General features: G+C 46.0%; 2 protein-coding genes across 5 annotated transcripts; one reads left to right on the top strand and one right to left on the bottom strand.

Annotated features, from left to right (window-relative positions):
* Window positions 1-920: 920 nt before the first annotated feature.
* cnot3a (CCR4-NOT transcription complex, subunit 3a) lies at window positions 921-14,026 on the top strand. 4 transcript variants are annotated; one of them, XM_086038036.1, is made up of 18 exons: window positions 921-1,152; window positions 1,753-1,809; window positions 1,981-2,048; window positions 2,141-2,215; window positions 3,399-3,488; window positions 3,579-3,707; window positions 3,799-3,894; window positions 4,000-4,219; window positions 4,319-4,452; window positions 5,730-5,786; window positions 6,867-7,833; window positions 8,547-8,652; window positions 8,732-8,873; window positions 9,925-10,024; window positions 10,217-10,412; window positions 10,924-11,056; window positions 11,273-11,398; window positions 11,855-14,026. In XM_086038036.1, exons 2-18 carry the CDS (start codon window positions 1,785-1,787, stop codon window positions 11,951-11,953), a joined length of 2,763 nt encoding a protein of 920 aa, XP_085894162.1. In that variant the 5' UTR covers window positions 921-1,152; window positions 1,753-1,784; the 3' UTR covers window positions 11,954-14,026. The 4 variants fall into 4 exon arrangements, with proteins under 4 accessions (XP_085894162.1, XP_085894163.1, XP_085894164.1 ...); XM_086038037.1 differs by having other exon boundaries at window positions 922-1,152; window positions 4,325-4,452; XM_086038038.1 differs by lacking the exon at window positions 5,730-5,786 and having other exon boundaries at window positions 922-1,152.
* A 21-nt stretch (window positions 14,027-14,047) lies between these two features.
* prpf31 (PRP31 pre-mRNA processing factor 31 homolog (yeast)) lies at window positions 14,048-19,690 on the bottom strand. Its single transcript, XM_086038057.1, has 14 exons — window positions 19,522-19,690; window positions 18,841-19,056; window positions 18,692-18,752; window positions 17,923-18,006; window positions 17,755-17,852; window positions 17,129-17,235; window positions 16,755-16,924; window positions 16,510-16,667; window positions 15,562-15,651; window positions 15,339-15,466; window positions 15,189-15,261; window positions 14,944-15,072; window positions 14,318-14,416; window positions 14,048-14,228 (listed from the first exon to the last, which is right to left on the bottom strand). Exons 2-14 carry the CDS (start codon window positions 19,054-19,056, stop codon window positions 14,115-14,117), a joined length of 1,527 nt encoding a protein of 508 aa, XP_085894183.1. The 5' UTR covers window positions 19,522-19,690; the 3' UTR covers window positions 14,048-14,114.
* Window positions 19,691-20,833: the final 1,143 nt, after the last annotated feature.

Here is a 20,833-nt window from a genome sequence, read left to right on the forward strand (position 1 = left end):
GCTGTCTTCGAGCTGTGGGCGGGGTGCACCCTGAATTGGTTGAGACAAACATCCGCACTCACAATCATACCTAGGGGCAATTTAGAGAGTCCAATCCACTTACCATGCATGTTTTTGGAACATGGGAGTAAACGGGAGTACTTGGAGAAAACCCACGCAGGCACGGCGAGAACATGAAAACTCCACACAGGAAGGCCGGGGCCGGATTTGAACCCACGCCCTCTGCACTGTCAAGCAGACGTGCAAACCAGTCGACCACCGTGCCTCCTACTAAAAGACAATATTGTGCTATTTTCTTTCAATATGAGGTTTTTTTTCTTACAGTATTACATTTTTATACAGTATTGTGATCTTTTTTTTATAGTGCCAACCTCCCCACAATATCGGAATAATTCTCGTATCGTGAGGTTCATATTGTGATAATATTGAATCTTGATGTGTGGATATCGTTACATCCCTATGTTTTACCACTAAGGGTGTAACGATACATCTATTTGATCGATGTATTTAGCTACATCGATAGGCACTGGAGTTGGAGTTACCTTTTATCAGAAAAGCCATCGTTACTGTTTCAGAATATCGTATCGAAATCACCTTTATCGTATCGATTTTTATCACTCCAAAAAAGCAATATATTGCTTTCTGTCAACTCGTTAGGCCTTATATCGATACGTATTGTATCGGTCCAAAAAAAAAATCGTATTGTTACACACCCCTATTTACCACCGTGCCCTGGTTGTTATAGTAGAATAATTAATAAAATGTTGGGAATAAATCAATACAATTTTTGTGGAATAAATACTCGAATTTAGTTTGTGTCGGGCATAAAACCCAGCATTAAAGGACAATATTCCTCTGTGTGTGTATGTGGGGTCATAATTCATTACACAGCTGAACCAATGGCTGACCGCCGTCCCAGCGGAAGTCAATCATTGACAGACAGCGCCTTCGTCCAATCACAGGTCGAAGATGGGATTTAGGGCGGGCTGCTAATGCAGAGGTGGGATCTTTTAGCAACCGTCCATCTTCACTTCAGCTATATTCTAGTCAACGAGCTTGTCGAAAAGAAAACACAATTTGGAAGTAAAGAAGACTTTCTGGAATAAGTTTTGGCTGTTATTGACAAAAGACAAACGAAAGCCCATATCATAGGTAAATGTCTTAGAAAAAAAAGTGTGACTCTTGATGGTCGGCTCGACCCAGTTTCCCTTTTTCCTAAATATGGCTAGCTGAGCCGCTAACTAGCATTTTATGCCTTAGCTAGCCAGAAAGGCAAATTAGCTAGCAGGTTTGCGATGTGAACGCTTTCTGAAATATTGGACATTTCACCACGCACAAACACTATGCCAAAGCTATGCATATATGATTGCACGAATGCGATGTGCTTCCACCGATATGCATCGTGCTACATGTTTAAAAGCGAGCTCGTAGGTGCCCGAGCGAGGTGGACGAGTTTAGCAGCTGGCTAAGCATTAGCGTTAGCTGACTAGCTGCCAACCATATCTGTCACAGTTTTGTTAGAGGCAATTGTGTTTCCATGCATATAGACGAAACGACCGTGTAGTTGTTGTGTTTCGAGCGTGTTTTTGCATGTGCGCAGCTAACGAGCGCGAAGCGCTGGTTCACGCCAGTTCGAGTGTGGCGGGGCAACCGTGCAAGCTGGTTTGATGAATTGTGTTTCGTTTGATGCTCTGAGTGTTATGTAGTACATTTCCGCTCCACACATTGCTCACACAGCTAACTTTGTGACAGACGGAATGTGGACATCGTCGTAGTCAGGAGCCATGGCTGACAAGAGAAAACTTCAAGGTAAAAGACTTTGTTTCTTGGGAGAATGTCACCAGTTGTGTTGTTGGCACGGACTCCTTCATGGTGTTGTATTCTCGCCCTGCCTCAATAGTGTGACATTGTTATCGATCGTAACGAATGAGGCATCGAGGTCTAGTTCACGTGTGTTTCACTATATCCCTCCCCACACAGGTGAGATTGACAGATGCTTGAAAAAAGTAGCGGAAGGCGTAGAGCAGTTTGAAGACATTTGGCAAAAGGTGAGAGCGTTTGTCTTGCGTCTTTCTTCTGTCTCTCTTGGAAAAGAACGCACTGGTTAACCGGGAATATAACCCCCGTCCGTCTCTTTTAGCTTCACAATGCAGCTAATGCAAACCAGAAGGAAAAATACGAAGCTGACCTCAAGAAAGAGATTAAAAAACTACAGGTATGGCACGCTCCCGGATTTGTTGTTTTCTCAGTCATCTGTGTGCATGAAATTGTCTTAGGCTGGATTTACATAGCGGGGTCAAGTACCAAATACTTATTTATTTTTGGGGGGAGCCTTTCCATGTCAAATTCAAGTGGCACAATATGACAGTTTCAACCGACAGAACACCGCAGGTCGATATGTATGCAGACTTGCACTTAATCCTTGAGACACTCAACTCTACTGTATTTATAGAGCGCATTTGAAAAACATTCACAGCTGTAACCAAGTGCTGTACGTAAAGATTGAACATAAATTCGTTAGAAAGCCTTTATTGTCATTGTATGGTGCAGATACAACAAAGTCGGGATTATGAAAACAAATGCAACCAATAATAGTAATGACAAGCATAAAGCAGGTTTCGACATTAATGGTGGCCCGCCAGTGGTGGACCCCTACAAATTTCTAAATCACCGCTGCCGAAAAAATTTTCTTTGTTTGCTTCGGACTGAAATACTTTTATCACCAAAACGAACCATCAGAAAAAAATGCGATGATGAAAGGGGCGGGGGGGGGGGGGGGGGGGGGGGTTGGGGGAATACAACTGGCACACACTTGACTGGATAAAGGGGCAAGAATCGGGGTTAGCCTCATGTCACTAAGTTGGGCTAACTGGAGCGCCGCTAACCTGAATAGATTCCTACCGGAGGCAGCGGGACCACAAAATGGCGGCGAGATACAACTCAACTTAACTCATCTTTATTTTTATAGCACTTTCACAACAGCTGCAGCCGGGGTGACGATTGATCGCCTGATTATTATGTCCAGTAATATGCCGTCAACAACCGCGTGCGATCAAGAACTTTATTCATCAGACGTTTTAGTACACGGCGCAATACCGACACTTTACGGCACTGTGTCGTTACTGTCATAACACTTCTTGCAATACGAGCAAAAATAACGCATACAAACGTTGGAATGTCAGCGCTAAGTAAATACGCACTCGAATCGGCACACAACCGATACGTGTCGGATTTTTGAATGGAGGGTATCAGGCTGATTGCATTAAAAAAAAAAAAAAAAAAAATTCACTTTCATAATGCGCATACCAGTTGTGCCACTTGACAGCCAAAGACATGCCAATTGTGTCACCAGCCAAAAAAAAACAAAAAAAAAAAACGTTTGCTCGTTCTCCTTGCAGCGATTGAGAGATCAGATCAAAACATGGGTGGCCTCCAACGAGATCAAAGACAAACGGCAGCTAGTGGAGAACCGCAAGCTCATCGAGACGGTACGTTGACGTTTCGAGCGCACGTGTTCTCCATGCTAACGTTTGGGACAATGAAGGGCTTACGCTGTTCGCTCTTGCTGTCGGGGTTAGCAAATGGAGCGGTTCAAAGTGGTGGAGCGGGAAACAAAAACAAAGGCCTACTCCAAAGAAGGCTTGGGGCTCGCTCAGAAAGTGGATCCAGCTCAGAGGGAAAAGGAGGAGACGGGACAGTGGCTAACAGTAAAGCAACATCCTCACTCGATACGACCTCATTTCGATCAAGCCGACGCTGTCACGTGAGCTGTAATTCCCTCTTCTCTTCCCCTCCCAGAATACGATCGACACTCTCAATATGCAGGTCGATCAGTTTGAAAGCGAGGTGGAGTCTCTTTCCGTTCAAACGCGAAAGAAGAAAGGTGACAAAGAGGTACATCCCAGTTTGATTTGTTCCCCGCAAACAAGCCGAAGTCAGACCGCTCAGGCCGCTGCGATTCTGATTTCCGATTCAAATGTCGCCGCCGCCGCCGCGCAGAAGCAAGACCGCATCGACGAGCTCAAGCGCTTGATCGAGAGGCACCGGTTCCACATCCGCATGCTGGAGACGATTTTGCGGATGCTGGACAACGACTCGGTGCCGGTGGACGCCATTCAGAAGATCAAAGACGACGTGGAGTATTATATTGATTCGTCACAAGACCCCGACTTTGAGGAGAACGAATTCTTGTACGATGACTTGGACCTCGAAGACATCCGTGAGTACAACGCGTTACGATTTAAAAAAAATTTTGGGCACCCAAACGTTCCCGTTAAAAGTTCCCCCCCCGCTCACGGTGTTTTCTGTTTTCTCGAAGCTGCAGCATTAGTGGCCACGTCTCCATCGGGTCAAGGCAACATGGAAGACGAGATGTACCTCCACTCGAGCAGCACTCCCACTTCCACCACCTCGTCGTCGCCCATCCCCCCGTCGCCGGCCACTTGCGCTGCGGTGAGTTTCTCCGCTTTCGCCTCCTGGGATTGCAACTCCACCTCTGGTTCGCCGTGGGCGGAGAAGATACGCGACGAGGCGGGAAAAACCATTTGGGATGTCGGGCATTCGGGTGAAATTTCAGGACGAAACTAGAATGCGCAATTATTTTTATATTGATTTTAACTTGACCTCCTCTAACGTTTTGCATTCAAAATTTAGAGAAGGTCAGATGAAGTTAAAAGGTTCCGTACGTTTTAGTCATCCTGCATTTTCAGTCGGATGCTCAACATCCCGAACTTTTTTTGTGAGTGGTGTCTAAGAGTGCATTTCCTCAAGTAGTGGCCTCTTGCTCGAATATTAAACGCACCAAACCTGAATAAATAGTTGCGGCACCTCAAATAGATGTTTTTATTATTTGTTTTCCTCCCTCAGGAAAGAGAAAATATACACGTGGTTCACGCGTGTAGCTGTGTTGACCATATCTGTCACCCCCAAGTGTCGCCGTGACGTCATTACCACAGGATGCGGCATTAGCGGAGCTGAACTTTACCAAAGTGTTTTATTCAATATTCAAGAGAAAGTATGCAGCGCGGAGCATTCCAAAGACAAGACAAGAAGAATGCCTTGCTGCAGTAGTTGTAGAAATTGGAAGACGTTAGTCTACAAATGTGGGACAAATCCTTAAAGGATAAGATCTGCATTTCTGTGCACCCTAAAATGAGATTTTTTCAAAACTAAGGCGTAAACTATCCCTCAAAATGACTCTTCATCTTTAAGTCCATCCTTCAGAGGTCTAAATATTTCCACAGATTTTCAGCCGTTGTCTTTTGTAATATTTGAAGCAGCCTGATAAAGTCCTGACAAGCCTTCGATTATAATGCAGCATAAAATAGTATTACGCAATTTTTTTTTTTTTATAATAATACAATACTCTTTATATATGCATCTACATATTTAAATGACCGAACATTGCAAGTAGTTCACTCCTAATAGTGGCCGGGTACTCTGTGAAGTTCAAATACACCCCCCCACCCTCACCCCCCCCCACCCTCGCCCCCAGCCACTATATGAGGAAATCCTTTGGTTTGAGTGCTGTACGTTCCCTCCCTTGAGCTCCGCCCCCCCCCCCCCCCACCCCAAAACCCCCCAGCTCTGCTAACCCTCCTGCCAGCCCCCGTTGTGTTCTAATCCACTGGCTTGTGTGCTGACTCTCCCCCACCGCCCCCCCCCCCCCCCCAAAAAAAAAAAAAAACAACAAAAAGTGGATTGTCACATGAAGGTATCTCCTCCTATAGGAGAACTCAGAGGACGATAAGAAAAGGGGCCGGTCGACAGACAGTGAAGTTAGTCAGGTGAGAGGCTCTCATCTGTGCTGTGTGGCTAGATGGACAGTTTAGCGCCGCGCTCTGCACCCTTGGTCCTGAAGAGTCACGGTGGCTGAAGGCTTCCTGTGCGTCACTTTTGTCTCTGTGGGACCACGGCTGGGGACTTCTGGTTTGCTTGTGTCATCTTCTGCTTATGTTGGGCCTCTTTAGTTCACACTACACTTTTCTCCGTGTGCACTTGAGCCATGTCCACACGTACCTGGATGGTTGTTTTTTTTTTTTAAGAGGCATTTTTCTAGCTCCGGGTTTAAAGAGCTCTGACCACACACAACAGGTTTTGAAAGTGCACCTGAAAACACATTGTACATTTTTGCTGATCAGAAAAGAATATCAGCCCATATTTAGGAGAAGTGCGGTGAAGAACATCGAATTAAAACTCTTTATTTTTTTACGAGTGACATAAGTCCATCATATCATATTACTCCTTAAAGCGGAAGTCAACCCTAACATTTTTTCTTTTTTTTTTTCAAGAATATGTTCTATGCAAGCCCACTAGTTGAAAGAGGGCAGTCTGATAAATAAATGCGTTTGTGGAATAAGTGTTAATCCACTCGTTTTTAGCCATCTCCGGGGGAGGCCATTTTGTCACTTCTGTCGACTGAAAATGACATCACAACTGCTCACAACGACCACGCGGCTCAGATTCAGAAAACAAGTCAGCCGTGAGTGGTCGTTGTGAGCGGTTGTGATGTCATTTTCTAGTCAACAGAAGACAAAATGACCGCCCCCAGGGATGGCTAAAAACGAGTGCATTTTGCTGCTTAACTTATCTTCCACAAACGCAAAATGAATCAGAATGCCGTCTTTCAACTAGTGGGCCTGCTGGTAACATATTCTTGAAACAAATATGTTTTGTTTGACTTCCTCTTTAAGGAGTAGTGAATGATCCTCAACGCAGCCGCTGGTTTGTGTGTGGCCCAAAAGCTCAATCGCACCTTTTTGAAACGATCCGCGTACGTGTCGAGATGACCTTAGTCCAGCGACGATGAATGGTAACTACGGCCACGCCTCTCTGACATGCTCTCTGTGGCGCTTTCTGGCTTGCAGTCACCTGTTAAGAACGGCACGCCCTCCCTGCTCTCCTCCTTCTCCTCCTCCACCACGTCGGGCTCCTCGTCGTCCTCGTCCCTGGTGTCCATGGCGAGCGTGGTGGGGGGCGTCCCCGTGGTTCCGACCAGCAGCGGCCTAATAGGAAGCTTCAGCAGCGCCGTGCAACAGCATCAGCATCTGCCGGCGCAGCAGCAGCAGCAGCAGCAGCAACCTCAGCCGCAGAACCAATCGCAACAACAGCAGCAGCAGCAGCAGCAGCAACAACAGCAGCAGCCCCCTCTGTCCAAACCCTCGGCCCCCTCAAACAGCACCCCCAGTCCGCCCGGCAACCTGCTGCTGCCGGCATCCGTCGCCTCGTCGCTGCCCGCGCCAAGCACGCCCATTTCATCAGCTGCCAGTTCCCTAGCGCAGACCTCGTCCGGGTCGGCTTCCGTGTCCGGCTTGGGACTCGGGCTCGGATTGGCTTTGGGCAAAGGGGGCCTGGCGGGGAGCGGCGCCGCCAACCAAATGTCGGCTTTGGGCCTGGGGGTCCACTCGGCGCCTCTCGGCACGATGGCGGGGCTGATTTCGGGGTCCACGCCGGCCCCTTACGCGCAGGCGGCGGCGGCGGGGGGCTTGGGCCTGAGCGGCAGCGGCAGCAGCAGCACGCCATCCAGCATTTCAGCGGAGAGCAGCGCTTCCATCATCACCACCTCCGGCTCCGGCGGGGTCACCACCAACGGGGCGGCCACGGCGCTCGGCCTGCTGGGCTCCGCCCACGGCACGCTGAGCGGCAGCATTCTGGGCCTGGTGTCGGGCCAGAGCGCCTCGTCCGCCGCCTCTCAGGTGCCCCCCAGTTCGGTCGGCGCTTCTCCCGGAGTGGTCGGCATGCTGGGGGGCAACGGCGGGAGCGTGGGCATCGTCGGAGGCGTGAGCGCCGCACCCGCCCGACCACCCAGCGGACTCAAGCAGAATGGAAGCACAAGTATGTGGACTGGTTGGGACTGCTTGCCCACATCAGTGTTTCGTTTACGACTTAGTTTTGTTCATTTGGCGGCAACCTGAACCAAATTTGTACGTAAGTTGCAATGCGCTGTAGTCCATCGCTAACACAGGAGTAGAATCATGATTTGGACTTCTCCTATAGAGTAGTTAGTTTTTATATTTGAGACTACGAAAAAAAATCACAACAGACGGTCCTCGGTTTTAATTTCCTTTCCTACAGCAGCGATGTAACATTTGTACGCAAGTTCAACCCATTTTTGGCACGGGCCACGTAATAGTTATTGTGTCCCTTGGAGGGCCGTTATGACTGCGAACACATATACTGTATATTGTCGCCGTCATGCGAAAAACATTTATCTCCATATTTTTTTTTTTTCTTTTCATTTTCTTATTTTTACACGAATGGTGTTTCCGCGTTACAGTTAATGTGAAAATTAAAAAAATGTTTCCAAAATTGGAGATAAGTGTTTTTTCACACGACGGCGACGATATGTACGATCCACGTACATATACGCAACAAATTGATGGATAACGAGTTTTGAAATCAGAAGCCAGTAAATGTTCAGCTATTTTTCCGGTTATTTCAAAGGAGCGGCTGGTATCACGAAACGCTTGCAAAATATCTCACACCCGAGTGTTAAAAGTGAAGACAATTTGCAAGAAACAACAGCGACTCGCTGCCATGTCTTCCAGGTTACAGCGCCGTCGTGGCCGAAAGTTCCACAGAATCGGCTCTCAGCACGCCGAGCCAGTCTCAAAGCAGCCAGCCGTCATCCCTCAGTTCCTCAACCAGTCAGCCGTACGTCGGCGTTTGCTTTTCCGCTCTTTATTCCGCTTCCGGAGCAGCAAGTGACCGCTCGGCCTCTCTTCCCACGCAGGTTGGACAACGGGCCCAGTTTAATCAGCTCCATCACCTTACCCCCCAGCTCGCCGTCGCCCTCCTTCTCGGACAGCACGCCCGGCGGAGGGAGCCTCCTCAACGGGCCCCACTCCTACACGCAGGCCTCCGAGGGCCTCAAGGTGAGCCGCCGATTTGATTCGGCAAAATCTTACGTGCGAAGCGGACGGGTTGCAGCCTGCCGTGTCTCTCCAAGTTTGCCGCACAGGAAGTCTTGAGTGAGGTCTACCAAGTAGTCACAAGTGGTGACTCCTTGGTCCTTTTTTTTTTTTTTTTTTTTTTTAAAATTTTTTTTGGTATTTGTGTTGCGCGGCAAAATGTCAGTTCCAAGCAAGTTTGCGGTACTTTTCCGCTTGAAAGAAGTGAAAGAAAATGGAAAAGCGCCTAACAAGTGACAGCTCATTCACATTGGCTTTTAGGAGGTAGACGTTCCAAAACGGTATGAGTGCAGCGATTAGATTGTGGGGCTTTTTGAGCTCTATTTTATTGGTTGTCAAACTTTTGATGTCACTTACCAGTTTGAACGTTAACACTACATCTATTAACATTGTCACCACACTTACAGATACATTCAATCCATGAATCGAAAACAAAGACCTTCATTGGAATTAAAACGCCTTGAATCATTCTTTTAACTCGTCCACTGCCATTGACGAATTTACTCGTCTTTTCACGGTCCGGCCTTTCAATCCCAGGAATTTTATTTATACATGTATATTTTTTTTTACAATTTTCAACATTCGGAAAAATGTCTGGCAATGAATGAGTTAAGACTTAAACAGTGCTATCGCATGATGGTAGCATTTTATAAATGCCGATAGTTTCAAATCTCAAAATAAATCAAATCAATTCAACAATAATTTCCCAAATGACTGGCGTGGTAACATCACGCAATCATGACAGTGGAACCAACACAATAACTTGCTTATGGGGGCGGGGGACTGTATTAAGTTAATAAAAAACAAAAAAAACAATGGCGCCTAGATAAAAGAAAGCAAACACTTCTATAATGTTAAGGGCAAATCTATTGTATTTAAAAGTTAAATACAACTGATCTTTGCTGTACTGGCTTAAAAAAAGAGAGAGAAAAAATCCTGAAGTCTTTGGCCTCTAAACTAAAGGTTGTTTTGGTCTGACATTCCTTTTTGTGCCCTGTCCTCGTCCCCTCCTCAGGCTCCCGAGCCTCTTATCTCCCTGAAGGCCATGGCGGAGAGGGCGGCCCTGGGATCGGGCCTTGACGGAGAGATCCCCAACCTGCACCTAACAGAGCGAGGTCGGAACGCTCACGTGTTTTCCTCCCCCCCCCCCCCCCCCCCTACTGAAAATGTCTTCCGTCTAATGGCGGTCCGGAGTTATATCACATAAAACATGAGCAATGAAAGCGTTGACTTCTTGGCATCTTCGTTGGGTTAATGAGTTGCTCAGTGAACATTGACGCGCTCTCCTTGGCCTCTTGGTCCCGCAGACATCTTCTCGTCGTCCACGGCGCCCGGCACCCCGGCCGCGCCGCAGCCATCCGTGTCCGAGGTCAGCATCCCGCCGTCGCTCGGCGTCTGTCCGTTGGGGCCCACCCCCCTCCCCAAAGACCAGCTGTACCAGCAGGCCATGCAGGAGTCGGCGTGGACGCACATGCCGCACCCGTCCGACTCCGAGAGGATCAGGTGAGAGGGCCCCCCCCCTTATATCGTGGGTCGTCGTTTTTTTAATTTTTTTTTTTTAACGGTTTCTACAGTATACAGACGAGTCACAATTTAGTTTGTATCACGTCTTGCCGTAAAATGCCAGGCTGTAAAATTACAGTTATAATGTCCGTTAGCTTGTATATGGCGTTAAATGTTAGCATTAAGATGTTTGCTTTGTTCATTCTGGTGTTGAAACAAAGTCTTTAATCCCTTTGTTTTGTAAGTCCTGCCTTATATTCAAAGAACTGTATAAGTGAGAGTCTTTCGGTTCCTCAAAGTAATTTTTACATTTCTTGAGGGTGAGAGAACAGAAACTCTGTGATACTTTGGTTTAATAAGCCTAAATGTGTTTCAAGAATGTAAGAGAGGTAAAACTGCAACCCAAAAGTTTTTTTTTTTTACAAGGCCTCTCTGACCCGAGTGGGTCTGGAATTGGAACGCATGCTGTGTTTGTCTTCCTACTCTTTTTGAACTGATTCCGTCGTTGCAGGCAATACCTGATGAGGAACCCGTGCCCCACCTTGCCCTTCCATTATCAGATGCCTCCGCACCACTCAGACTCCATCGAGTTCTACCAGCGACTGTCCACAGAAACACTGTTTTTCATCTTCTACTACCTGGAGGTGAGCACGTGTCACGTCTGACCCGATGTGTGTCATTAATGGCAATTTTCGGCTTGTTGTTTAATGGCTTAATCGTACAATTTGGGTTTGGATTTTGGGCTCAACACTTGTCATTGTCAACATCAGAAATCTCATATTTGTGGTTTCATTGTAAGGCCTTATCACCTGTTTCACTTTAATCGTGACAAGCCCCTCCCACTTTGTGGCCTCTCACAGGGCACCAAGGCTCAGTACCTGTCGGCCAAGGCGCTGAAGAAGCAGTCATGGAGGTTTCACACCAAGTACATGATGTGGTTCCAGAGGCACGAAGAGCCCAAGACTATCACTGATGAGTTCGAACAGGTTGGGCCCACTCAACGTAACAGAACATAATCCGTCGCACAGCATAAAATCCTCATGAACAGTACGGATAATATTTGAAGTAATATGCATCTAATTTGTGATATTCTTCATTAAAACACCCCTTCTTTTTTTTTTGTATTAATTAGGAAAAATAGTACAATAATATTGTACTGCATAAAAAGAGTACCTGAAATAACAGAACTAAATAGAATATGAAGATTGAAACATTTTGTGTGTCCTGATTTAATGATTTACAGTACTGTTTTCATGATAGCGGTTACTTGGAGGCTGAAACGGATTTGTGCCATTTCGGTTCATCTCAATGGGGAAAATTGATCTGCTCGTCACTTTTTCTCCCCATTTTGAGGAGTGATACATTGATTTTGCATGTATGTTTGTCAGTGCACTGACTTTTTTTTTTGTTTTTGTTTGTCTGTTTTTTGGGGTGTCCCGCAGGGCACTTACATTTACTTTGACTATGAGAAATGGGGCCAGCGGAAGAAGGAGGGCTTCACGTTTGAGTACAGGTACCTGGAAGACCGAGACCTGCAGTGACCGCCCCTCCCGGAGGACAACGAGAGACACAAATGTACTGCTGTCGACATTCCGAGACTGAACTCCAAACTGTGGATAGAGATTGTGATGTGTAGTAGAAAACGCTCTCCCCTCCCAAAAAAAAAAAACTAAACAAAAAAAGACAAAAAAATAAAAAATAAAGCGAAGAGTGGCGTCTGTATAGGCAGCGTCTCACGCGAAACCCTCCTCGCTTAAGTAGCGCCTGGCCCTTGACCAAACGGAAAAACAACAACAACAAAAAAAGCGCCCTATGGGCTCCGCTTCCTCGTCCCCTTCGATCAAACGTCCTCGCGCTGCCTGAGCCGAGAGGGTTGCCGCACGAGGCGTGCATTTGTGCCTGTTTGTGTGCGCACTCACTATGTGGCATTAGGAAAGCCCGACCCTCCCTCTAATGCATGTTTATCGTTTCTGTTCTTTCTTTCTTTCAAAAAAAAAAAAAAAACAAAACAAAAAAAAAAAAAACCCAACAGACATTCTGTGTACATGAGCCTGGACGCCTTTTTGACTGGACACGAAACAACAAAATACTTTTCATTGTTAAAACTGCCCATCTTGTATTTACTGTAACTTTCTGGTCTAGAACGGGGAGGTACAGTGGACATTTTAGTCACGGTGCGTAGGATTGGCTTCGTTTTAAAACCCTGTGAATGCCTGTTGTGGTCACTATTAGACATAGTGAGCGGTTATCAATAGTTTTATTGATATTGTCGTGGTCCATTTAAAGGGAAAGTCAAGCCAAACATGTTTTTTTTTTTCCCCCCCCAGAATATGTTCTATGCAGACCCACTAGTTGAGACGAGGCATTCTGATTAATATTACCGTTGTGGAATATGTCACCTCCGGAGGGGGGCGGCCATTTTGTCACTTGCTGTCGACCGAAAATGACATCACAGTTGCTCAGGGCTCGGATGAGGACCAATCACGGCTCACCTGTTTTCTGAAGCTGAGCCGTGATTGGTCGTTATCTGATCCCTGAGCAGTTGTGATGTCGTTTCTCAGTCGACGGAAGTGACAAAATGGCCGCCCCTGAGATGACACAAAACAGGTGGATTCCTCATATTCCACAAACGCAATCTTAATCAGAATGCCGTGTTTCAACTAGTAGGCCTGCATAGAACGTGGTCTTGGGGGGAGAAAAAAAAAAAAAAGTCTGGGTTGACTTCCTCTTTAAACAACGAGAAGACAAAAGGCGACGGAGAGCGACCACAGGGCCTCTCCCTGTGACAGGGATAGCGTCCTAATCGGACTTGGATTAAATTGCTATGCAATTGAACTGGTCTCTGACTCCCTCTCTTTACCAATAAAGTTTGTTTTTAAGTTAAATGATTTGCATTATTATTATGGCTTTTGTGTTCGCGAGACAACGTTCAGTACATCTTTACACGAGCATTTGGGATGTTGATTCTTGGCGAGTGAATGTCAAAAATCCTCGCCTCCGTTTTAACAGAATTATAACGCAAGGGTGGGGGAACCGAGTCACATTTTTTTTTTTTTTTTCCCAGCCAGCTCTTTCCTTTAATGCTGCGGTCAATCGCAGTTGGGTGACACGTCAAAATTTGACCATTTTTCTTTTTACTACGGGGGCCATACGTAGGTTGCCCACCCTCGCTCATATTAAGAATTCATTTAATCGTCGATTGAGCCATAATCCCTGTCTCCACTCGTTCAAGTGAATGTGCACTGAAAACTGTTTACATGCATCCTGTGTTGAAAAAGTCAAACCCTAAAAGCGTTTTATTCTCCTGCCGTTGGTCCATCCCTCTCATGGACAAGTGGACAGTCACACCAGGTTGTATTAAGTATTTTTTTTTTCCCCCTTTCAAAGCACTCATGTTGATCATGATTATGATCATTTCAGATGTGTACTACAGTGACAATATTTGTTGTGTGTAAAAGCAGCTGACTGGTAAGGGGGGGACGGGGGGGTGACTGTGAAAAAGGAAAATCAGGAAGGCGAGTGTATCTATTGTCTTGTCACAGCTCTGCATGGGAGATGTTACAGGGTTCTACAGCAGGATTGTACACATTTCAATAAATACTTTTGACAAATCACATGGCTGTGTGGAGTCAAAGTTAGCAAAAGATGTACATGTTTTTATTGGAATTAAAACATCAACGACAAACAAAAAAATGGGAGGTTTCACTTCTTGGATTCCTTCTTGACTTTGAGGAATTCGGCCATGTTGGAGAAATACTTCTGGTTGGCTTCGGCCACCTTTTTCTCGGCCGCTTGCGGGTTGACGATCTCCAGCCCCTGACGATGAGACGAAATTGGGACAATAGTGAACACGAGTCGGCACTCGGGGGGGGGGGTTCAAAGGGGACTTTTGCGTTCGTTTTCACCTGGAGAGGAGTGAAGGCCACGCTGGAGCTGGTCCCCGACGAGCGATCTCTCACCGTGGACTTGCCGCCGTACGTCATGCTCTGCTTCTGCAAAGTCCTCTGTTGCCAGAGCACAACATTTGGTTGATCAATTCATACGACGCACAATGCCCAGGAATTGATCGTGTCCTCTCAGTGACAAAGGCAAAAAGGTCAGGCTGATCAGCACAATAGAAGCTATACAAACCGCTAAATAGCGTTTCATATGCATTTATTTAAATACAAATGCACAGGTGCTGAAAACACACACAAAGCATAAAACAATACACACGCACACATTTAAAACAGTATACACAGAAAATACACTCAAACCACACACAAGACATTTAAACACAAAAATTAAAACACTACTCAAGCACAAAACACGTGAAAACAGACCACACACAAAATACACTTAAAACACAAACGCACAAAGAAAACATGCTACAAACAGAAAATACACACTGTAACATACAATTGGGGCACAAAATAAAATTGTGAAACCATAAAAAAAAAAAAAAAGAATACTAGAGTATGTCGAGGTTCCTGCAGCTCTGTTTTCCCCCCCCCAAGTCAAGCAGCCTCGCTAAAACTTGCCCGTTGCTTACCTGGAGAGATTTGGAGATCCTGGCTTTGGTGGCGTCGTTGACCTGCGCCTGCCTGACGCGACCGCTGCCGCTCTTGCCCAGCTGACCCAGACTGAAGCCCAAGTCCTCCTGATACGCGTCGTCCTCGATCTGGGAAAAAAAAAAAAAAAAAAAAAAGTCACTCCTGAAGCATCAAAGTCAACATGAATCCATGCCAAGCGCCTTTTTTTTTTGCCCGGCGTGCGTTTCCGCTAATGTTAGCGTACCTCGGCAAAGGTCATCCTGTTGGCGTGTTTCCTGATCTCAGTCAGGCCCAGACGCTCCTTCATCTTTCGATACCTTTGGAAAGGAAACCGTGGCGACATGGAGCAGCTGGAAAAATGACTCTTCCATATTTGCTTTGGGTGTCTGCGTACCTCCTGCCTCCTCTCTTCTTCCGCTGCCCGTCCAGAGGAGCAGGCAGCGGTTTGACCTGCTTGACGGGCGGCGGCTCCTGCCACTTGTCGAACTTCCTCTCGATTTCTTCTTTCAGGTCGTAACCGACCTGCGGCCACGTCACAAAGACTTTTGACTTTTGCCCAATTCTGCGTCGTCTTTACAAAAGGGCAGACTTGCATCGTCATGACAACGCTCGCTCACCTTCCCGTCAGAGCTCTCGTGAAAACTGTCCACTCTTGAGGCCAGCGTGCATTTGGCAGCCACCAGACGGGCCGCCTTCCTCCTTAGGTCCTGAAGACCAGAAAAAAAAATAAATAAATAAAAATCTCATTGGAAGGAACTATGTTGACCGGAGTTGAGGAGCTTCATTAAGACAAAAGCAGTGCTTTGTCTCAGTCTTACAGCAGCCTTGTGCCAAAGGCATCGTGTTGACGTGAGTTAAGAAGCTTCATTTAGACAAAAGTAGTGCTTTGCCACAATCTCGGTGCCAAGCAATTGTGTTGACCTGAGTTGAGGAGCTTCATTTAGACAAAAGGAGTTCCTTGACACCAGAATAACATCAAAGCACAATGTCAAAGTGAGAACAGCTTCTATCAGCCAAAAGTAGTCCCTTGATACCAAAAGGCTGTGAGATGGCGCCAAAGCACTATTTTGACCAGCGTTGCGGAGCTAAATTTAGACAAAAGCAGTGTTCTGGCACCATCTTAGTGCCAAGGTACCATGAGGAAGTGGGTTGAAGAGCCTAATTTAGACAAAAGAAGTGTTTTGCAGAAAAGACCCAATTGATACACGATGATTCGCCGATTTATTTTGGGGGGGGTGGGGGGGGGGGCTAAAGCACCTAAAATAAGGCCTGTATCGGCCCGATACGATACCTGGTATTGGTACTCGGCCAGCCCGATTAAAAAATACAAACCAATCAAATGCAATGCAGCGAGGCTGCGAACAGCAAAGCCCGTTCACACGTGTTGCATTGCGTCTTTTCTGGGTGACGCTTTAGCTTCAAATAATCAAAGGAATCAAAGCCCCGCGCCCTTTCTGGTTCCAGGTCAGAGCGGTCGGGGGATACGGGGTTGGGGATTTGTCGTAGCTTTGACCCTCAACCGTTTCCCCAACCCGCAGACAAGAACGAGGGCGAAGCCGACTTACAGGCGGCAGCGTCTGCACCACGTCGCAGTGGTAGATGAAGCCGGTGTGAGGCAGCAAGGAGGTGCTGCTGAAGCCCGACAGCGTTCTCCTCTGGGCTCCCAGCAGCATCAGGTTGCAGGCGGGCATCTTGGACAGGTTGGTCAGGCCGCCGGCGATACCTGAGGGCACCCGCGGGGGCAGTGAGAAGCGGCGGGGGGGGGGGGGGGGGGGGGGGGCGGGGCGAGGCGAGGCGAGGCGAGGGTCACCCATGATCTTGGCGGCTGTGGACGCCCCGACGATGATGGAGAGATTGGGCGCGATGAAGGACATCCTGGACTCCACGTACTCGTAGATCCTGTGCTTGGATTGGTTGAGCTCCAGGGCCATGTCGCACGACTCCTCCAGCTGCTTCAGCTCCACGTCGTTCAGCAGCGAGCTGAATCAAAAAAAAAAAAAAAAAAGTTAACTACATGGATGTAACGATCCTTTGTTTTAACATTCGGCCTTTGGGATTTTAAACATTGCATTTGACTACACAGCGATGTTGATTTGTATTGGGAGTCAGTGTTCGGCCCCGATGAATTCTGCCTAGCAACAAGCGTGTTATAGTTTGCTTGTGTGTGCAGCGCCAGTGTCTCACCCCTGCGTGGTGGAGGCCGTGACACTCACGACCATGATGGTCGCATTGGTGAGGATCTGCTGTAAAGTCTCGTTGTTTTTGCACTTCTCCAAGTTGTTGCCCAGCTCCTGAACACAAACGGAGCGTTAAACATATTCGCCCGGAGCTTCGCCGGTCACATTTGCATATGCAGCATTGAGTATTCACGCAGACTTGCCCGATGCTGCTCTCGTTGCCCGATAGAAGTGTCTCGATAAATGAGTACACCAAGGCAAATGTCAATTATTGCGGTAGAGCAATTCAATGAGTGAAATGATCTTTTCACTCAATTTTGCAGCTAACACAAAATTGCCCATCTTGAGAATATGTAACGATAAAATGATTTTTAATATGAGAAATTAGCTAGGAAATGCTTTTCTTTTTTTTTTTTTTTATTTATTTATTTTTTTTAATTCAACTACTGATTTATTATCAGGTGAACAGAGAAAATCCGCCATATAGACCACTTTACCCTGATTGTATCGAAATGCGACTCTACAGATGCCTTTTTATTTGTGATTCCTCGATATTATTCATATTATTGCGTCCACTTAGTCGCTATACATTTCCTTCATTGCGGTACCGAGAAAGTCTTATTCTCTTCTCACCTTGACCGTGCGGATGTAATCCAACGAATCGGGCACCAGAGATTCCAGCTCGGGGAACCTCTTGGAGTATTTGTCGCGTGTAAACTTGTGAATGATATCTGGAGGGGAAAAACACGGCAATCGGTTGAACACAACAGAACGGAGAAAGCGAGCAACAGTCAAACTCACTCAGCTCGTTGTCGATCTCCACCGTCAGGTTGTTGGCCGCAACGATGAGTCTGTATTCTGGGTCGGCCTCCACCGGGCCTGACACTGTAGGGACAAAAATAAATAAATATAGTGAACCCCTATTTATCGCAGAGATTCATGACACACAGGATAGGTGGAAAATCCGCCCAAAAATTAAAAAAATCATATTAAAAAAAAAAAAAAAACATTTCGGGGGATTCTTTCTTGCTTCAAGCTGTTAATTTGTCACTGGCAGCTCATATGACACAAAACAAACGACGATTCAAAACTGTATATTTAAATCACCAAAACTAACCAAACCATGGAAAGTTGGCTAGCTTAATGCTAACATATAATTTGAAATGCCACAGAAAGGCTAACAGGAATTAGCACCGCTGTTGCGATAATTTGATACCTTCTTCCTTTCCGCTACTTTGCCACACGGAGCAGCAATACATGCAAACAGGCATTTATTCTCTATGTTCTGTGGGAACAATGACTATTACTGGAGTTTACAATAGTTGGGGACCTTCTCTGCCTCTTTTTCTTGCTCTTAAATACGCTTGCATCGTCATCCAGCAGAGCTGAGTGCTGCCTGGCATGGTCAGTCACAAAATGGTACTACACAGATGGCGCGCAAATTAAATTGGGACTTGCCTGTAATGTATACGGTACTGAAACAACCCATGAAAATTGTTCATTTGAAAAAAAAATATTGCGGTGGTTCACTGTCAATGCTAACAAAATACTTGGAAGGATTTTAGCCCACCCTCTGAATTCTTGCGCTGCTTTCCGACATATCCCGATATCTTCTCCATGATATCTGAAAACTTTAACACAGCAGATTCATTAAGAAACATTTCCAACTTCAAAAATTCACCGAATTTTGCAACCCGAATTTCACACGCTGAGACGTACCTGTTTGCTGTTTCGGAGTTTAGCGATGGCCGCGACACTGTCCGCTTTACTGTAGTCCACTTCCATCTCCTCGGGGATGTCCTCCAGCCCGCCTTCGTTCCTCCCGTGCGAGGCTTCGCCGTCGCTGTCGCCGTCCTCTCCTTCTGGATACAGGCCATCCTCGCCCTCGTCACCCGCCTCCTCCAAGTCCGCCAGGAGCTCGTCTGCCAGAGACATCTGCGCAAAGAGGCAGAAATGGTGAAACCCACACAACCTTTGGGATATTGGCCTTTCTGTGACTCTTCCAGTCCCTCTCCACCCCTGTTGCAAACTGTTGATGACACTCTAAGCTTGGCCTGAATATCAAAATTCAACAAACTACCTTGGCTATTATGACTTTGCCATGTTTACATAGAATGCTCAATGCACAGCATGGTTACAGTATTTTGTGTGGGGACTAGCTGGTCAGTCAGACTCCTTAACATTTATCAACTAAATGCAGCAACAACAAGCTACGGACACCTGAATCAATAACATTAGTAATAACAACACAAAGGACGAATTACGACTGAATTAAAATGAACAAAGTACACGTGAAGCTACTGTAATGCGTTTAGTTTACAATGGCTTCCAAAGTAGCAAACGTTAGCTAGACGTAGCCGGCTAATGTTAATAAACCCTCTCGAGGGCACATTAACTTACCTCGAATGTTCAGATGTCAGGAGACTAATAACAAAAGAATACAAGCGTCCTTAGTAGGGTTCAAATCCTTTTAAATGATCCGGAAAATGCGTAGTTTTAACTTCTTTATAGAAAATCGCTGCTGCCGAGGCAGTGCTTGTCGCGTGTTTAATACGTCTGCAGCCGCATGGCTTTATGGGAAATGAAGTCAGTGATCAGCTCTTCATGTAGTTCAGCGGTGGGAAAATATTTTATACAAAAATTGATTAATTCATTTGATTAAGTTAATAAGAATGATACATTTTTAAATTAAAAAACGTTTTTTGGGGGAGGGGACAAATTTAAATAATTATAGAGGCAAATAAATATTTGTCATACTTTATAGTACAGTGTGTACACTGTACACCACAAGGTTCTGAGGCGTGGGGTTTGAATCTCAGATCCGGCCTTCCTGTGTGGCGTTTCCTTGTTCTCCCCGTGTTGCCTCAGTGTTTTCTGGGTACACTGGCTTCCTCCCACATTTTAACGTGCTTCTTTGGTTAATTGAATACTAAAGTGTCCATACTGTAGGTGTAAATGTAAAAGTGTCCTGTGATTCATTGGCAACCAGTCCAGGGTTAAAGAAAAGTCAATTGGTTTAAGCTCCAGCTCACCTCAATGAGGTATATGGAAAATGATAAATGGATGGGTAAACAATATAACATATTGAACATTCACATTTATTTAACCTCATCTACGAATGACCTAGCCTGTTGGTCGGTTTAAAAAAAATAATAATAATGTGGCCTTTGAGCACAAAGGTTTGCTTAGCGGTGATCCTGTGATTGTGAAATCTCAACATTACAGTGTGAATAAAATGCGGTATTATTAATGAATAAACTAAAAAGGCAAAATCGACTAAAACCGTGTAAAAAGTAGAGCAAAATCCATTCATCCCTTTTCCTTAGCGCATTCGCCAAGTATTAGCTGGCCAGCAGCTAATCATAGGGCACATAGACAACTGCGAGGCAGATGTTACAGTACAAGTACAAATCATCATTAATCCACCAAATTGACGATTGTTATCCAAATGTCAGGGTTTCTAGTAATGATCCATTTGGAACGCCACTAGACAACCCATCCATCTGTCGATCCATTTCTACTTCTCATCCTCATCAGGGTTGTGGTGAGCTGGAGTATATCTCAGCTGACTTTTGGTGGGAGGCGGGGCATCCTGGACTGGTCGCCAGCCAATCACATGGCCGATAAAGACAAAGAAACATTTTACTCACATTTACACCACAATTCAGTCTTCATTGAAGCAAACATGCATGTTTTGGAAATGTGGGAGGAA

This window comes from Filicampus tigris, chromosome 8 (genome assembly GCF_054856515.1).
Source record: "Filicampus tigris isolate MCC_2025a chromosome 8, RoL_Ftig_1.0, whole genome shotgun sequence".
Classification (NCBI taxonomy): domain Eukaryota; kingdom Metazoa; phylum Chordata; class Actinopteri; order Syngnathiformes; family Syngnathidae; genus Filicampus; species Filicampus tigris.

What these genes read in the sequence shown, in the direction of transcription:
- cnot3a (XM_086038036.1), top strand. Translation starts at nt 1,785, where the DNA reads ATGGCTGACAAGAGAAAACTTCAAG. An exon ending in AGGCCTCCGAGGGCCTCAAG is followed by an intron (nt 8,874 to 9,924) that starts GTGAGCCGCCGA and finishes TCCCCTCCTCAG; the next exon opens with GCTCCCGAGCCTCTTATCTC. An exon ending in TCCGACTCCGAGAGGATCAG is followed by an intron (nt 10,413 to 10,923) that starts GTGAGAGGGCCC and finishes CCGTCGTTGCAG; the next exon opens with GCAATACCTGATGAGGAACC.
- prpf31 (XM_086038057.1), bottom strand. Translation starts at nt 19,056, where the DNA reads ATGTCTCTGGCAGACGAGCTCCTGGCGGACTTGGAGGAGGCGGGTGAC. An exon ending in ATTACATCCGCACGGTCAAG is followed by an intron (nt 17,236 to 17,754) that starts GTGAGAAGAGAA and finishes GTTTGTGTTCAG; the next exon opens with GAGCTGGGCAACAACTTGGA. An exon ending in GGATCTCCAAATCTCTCCAG is followed by an intron (nt 14,417 to 14,943) that starts GTAAGCAACGGG and finishes CTCTGGCAACAG; the next exon opens with AGGACTTTGCAGAAGCAGAG.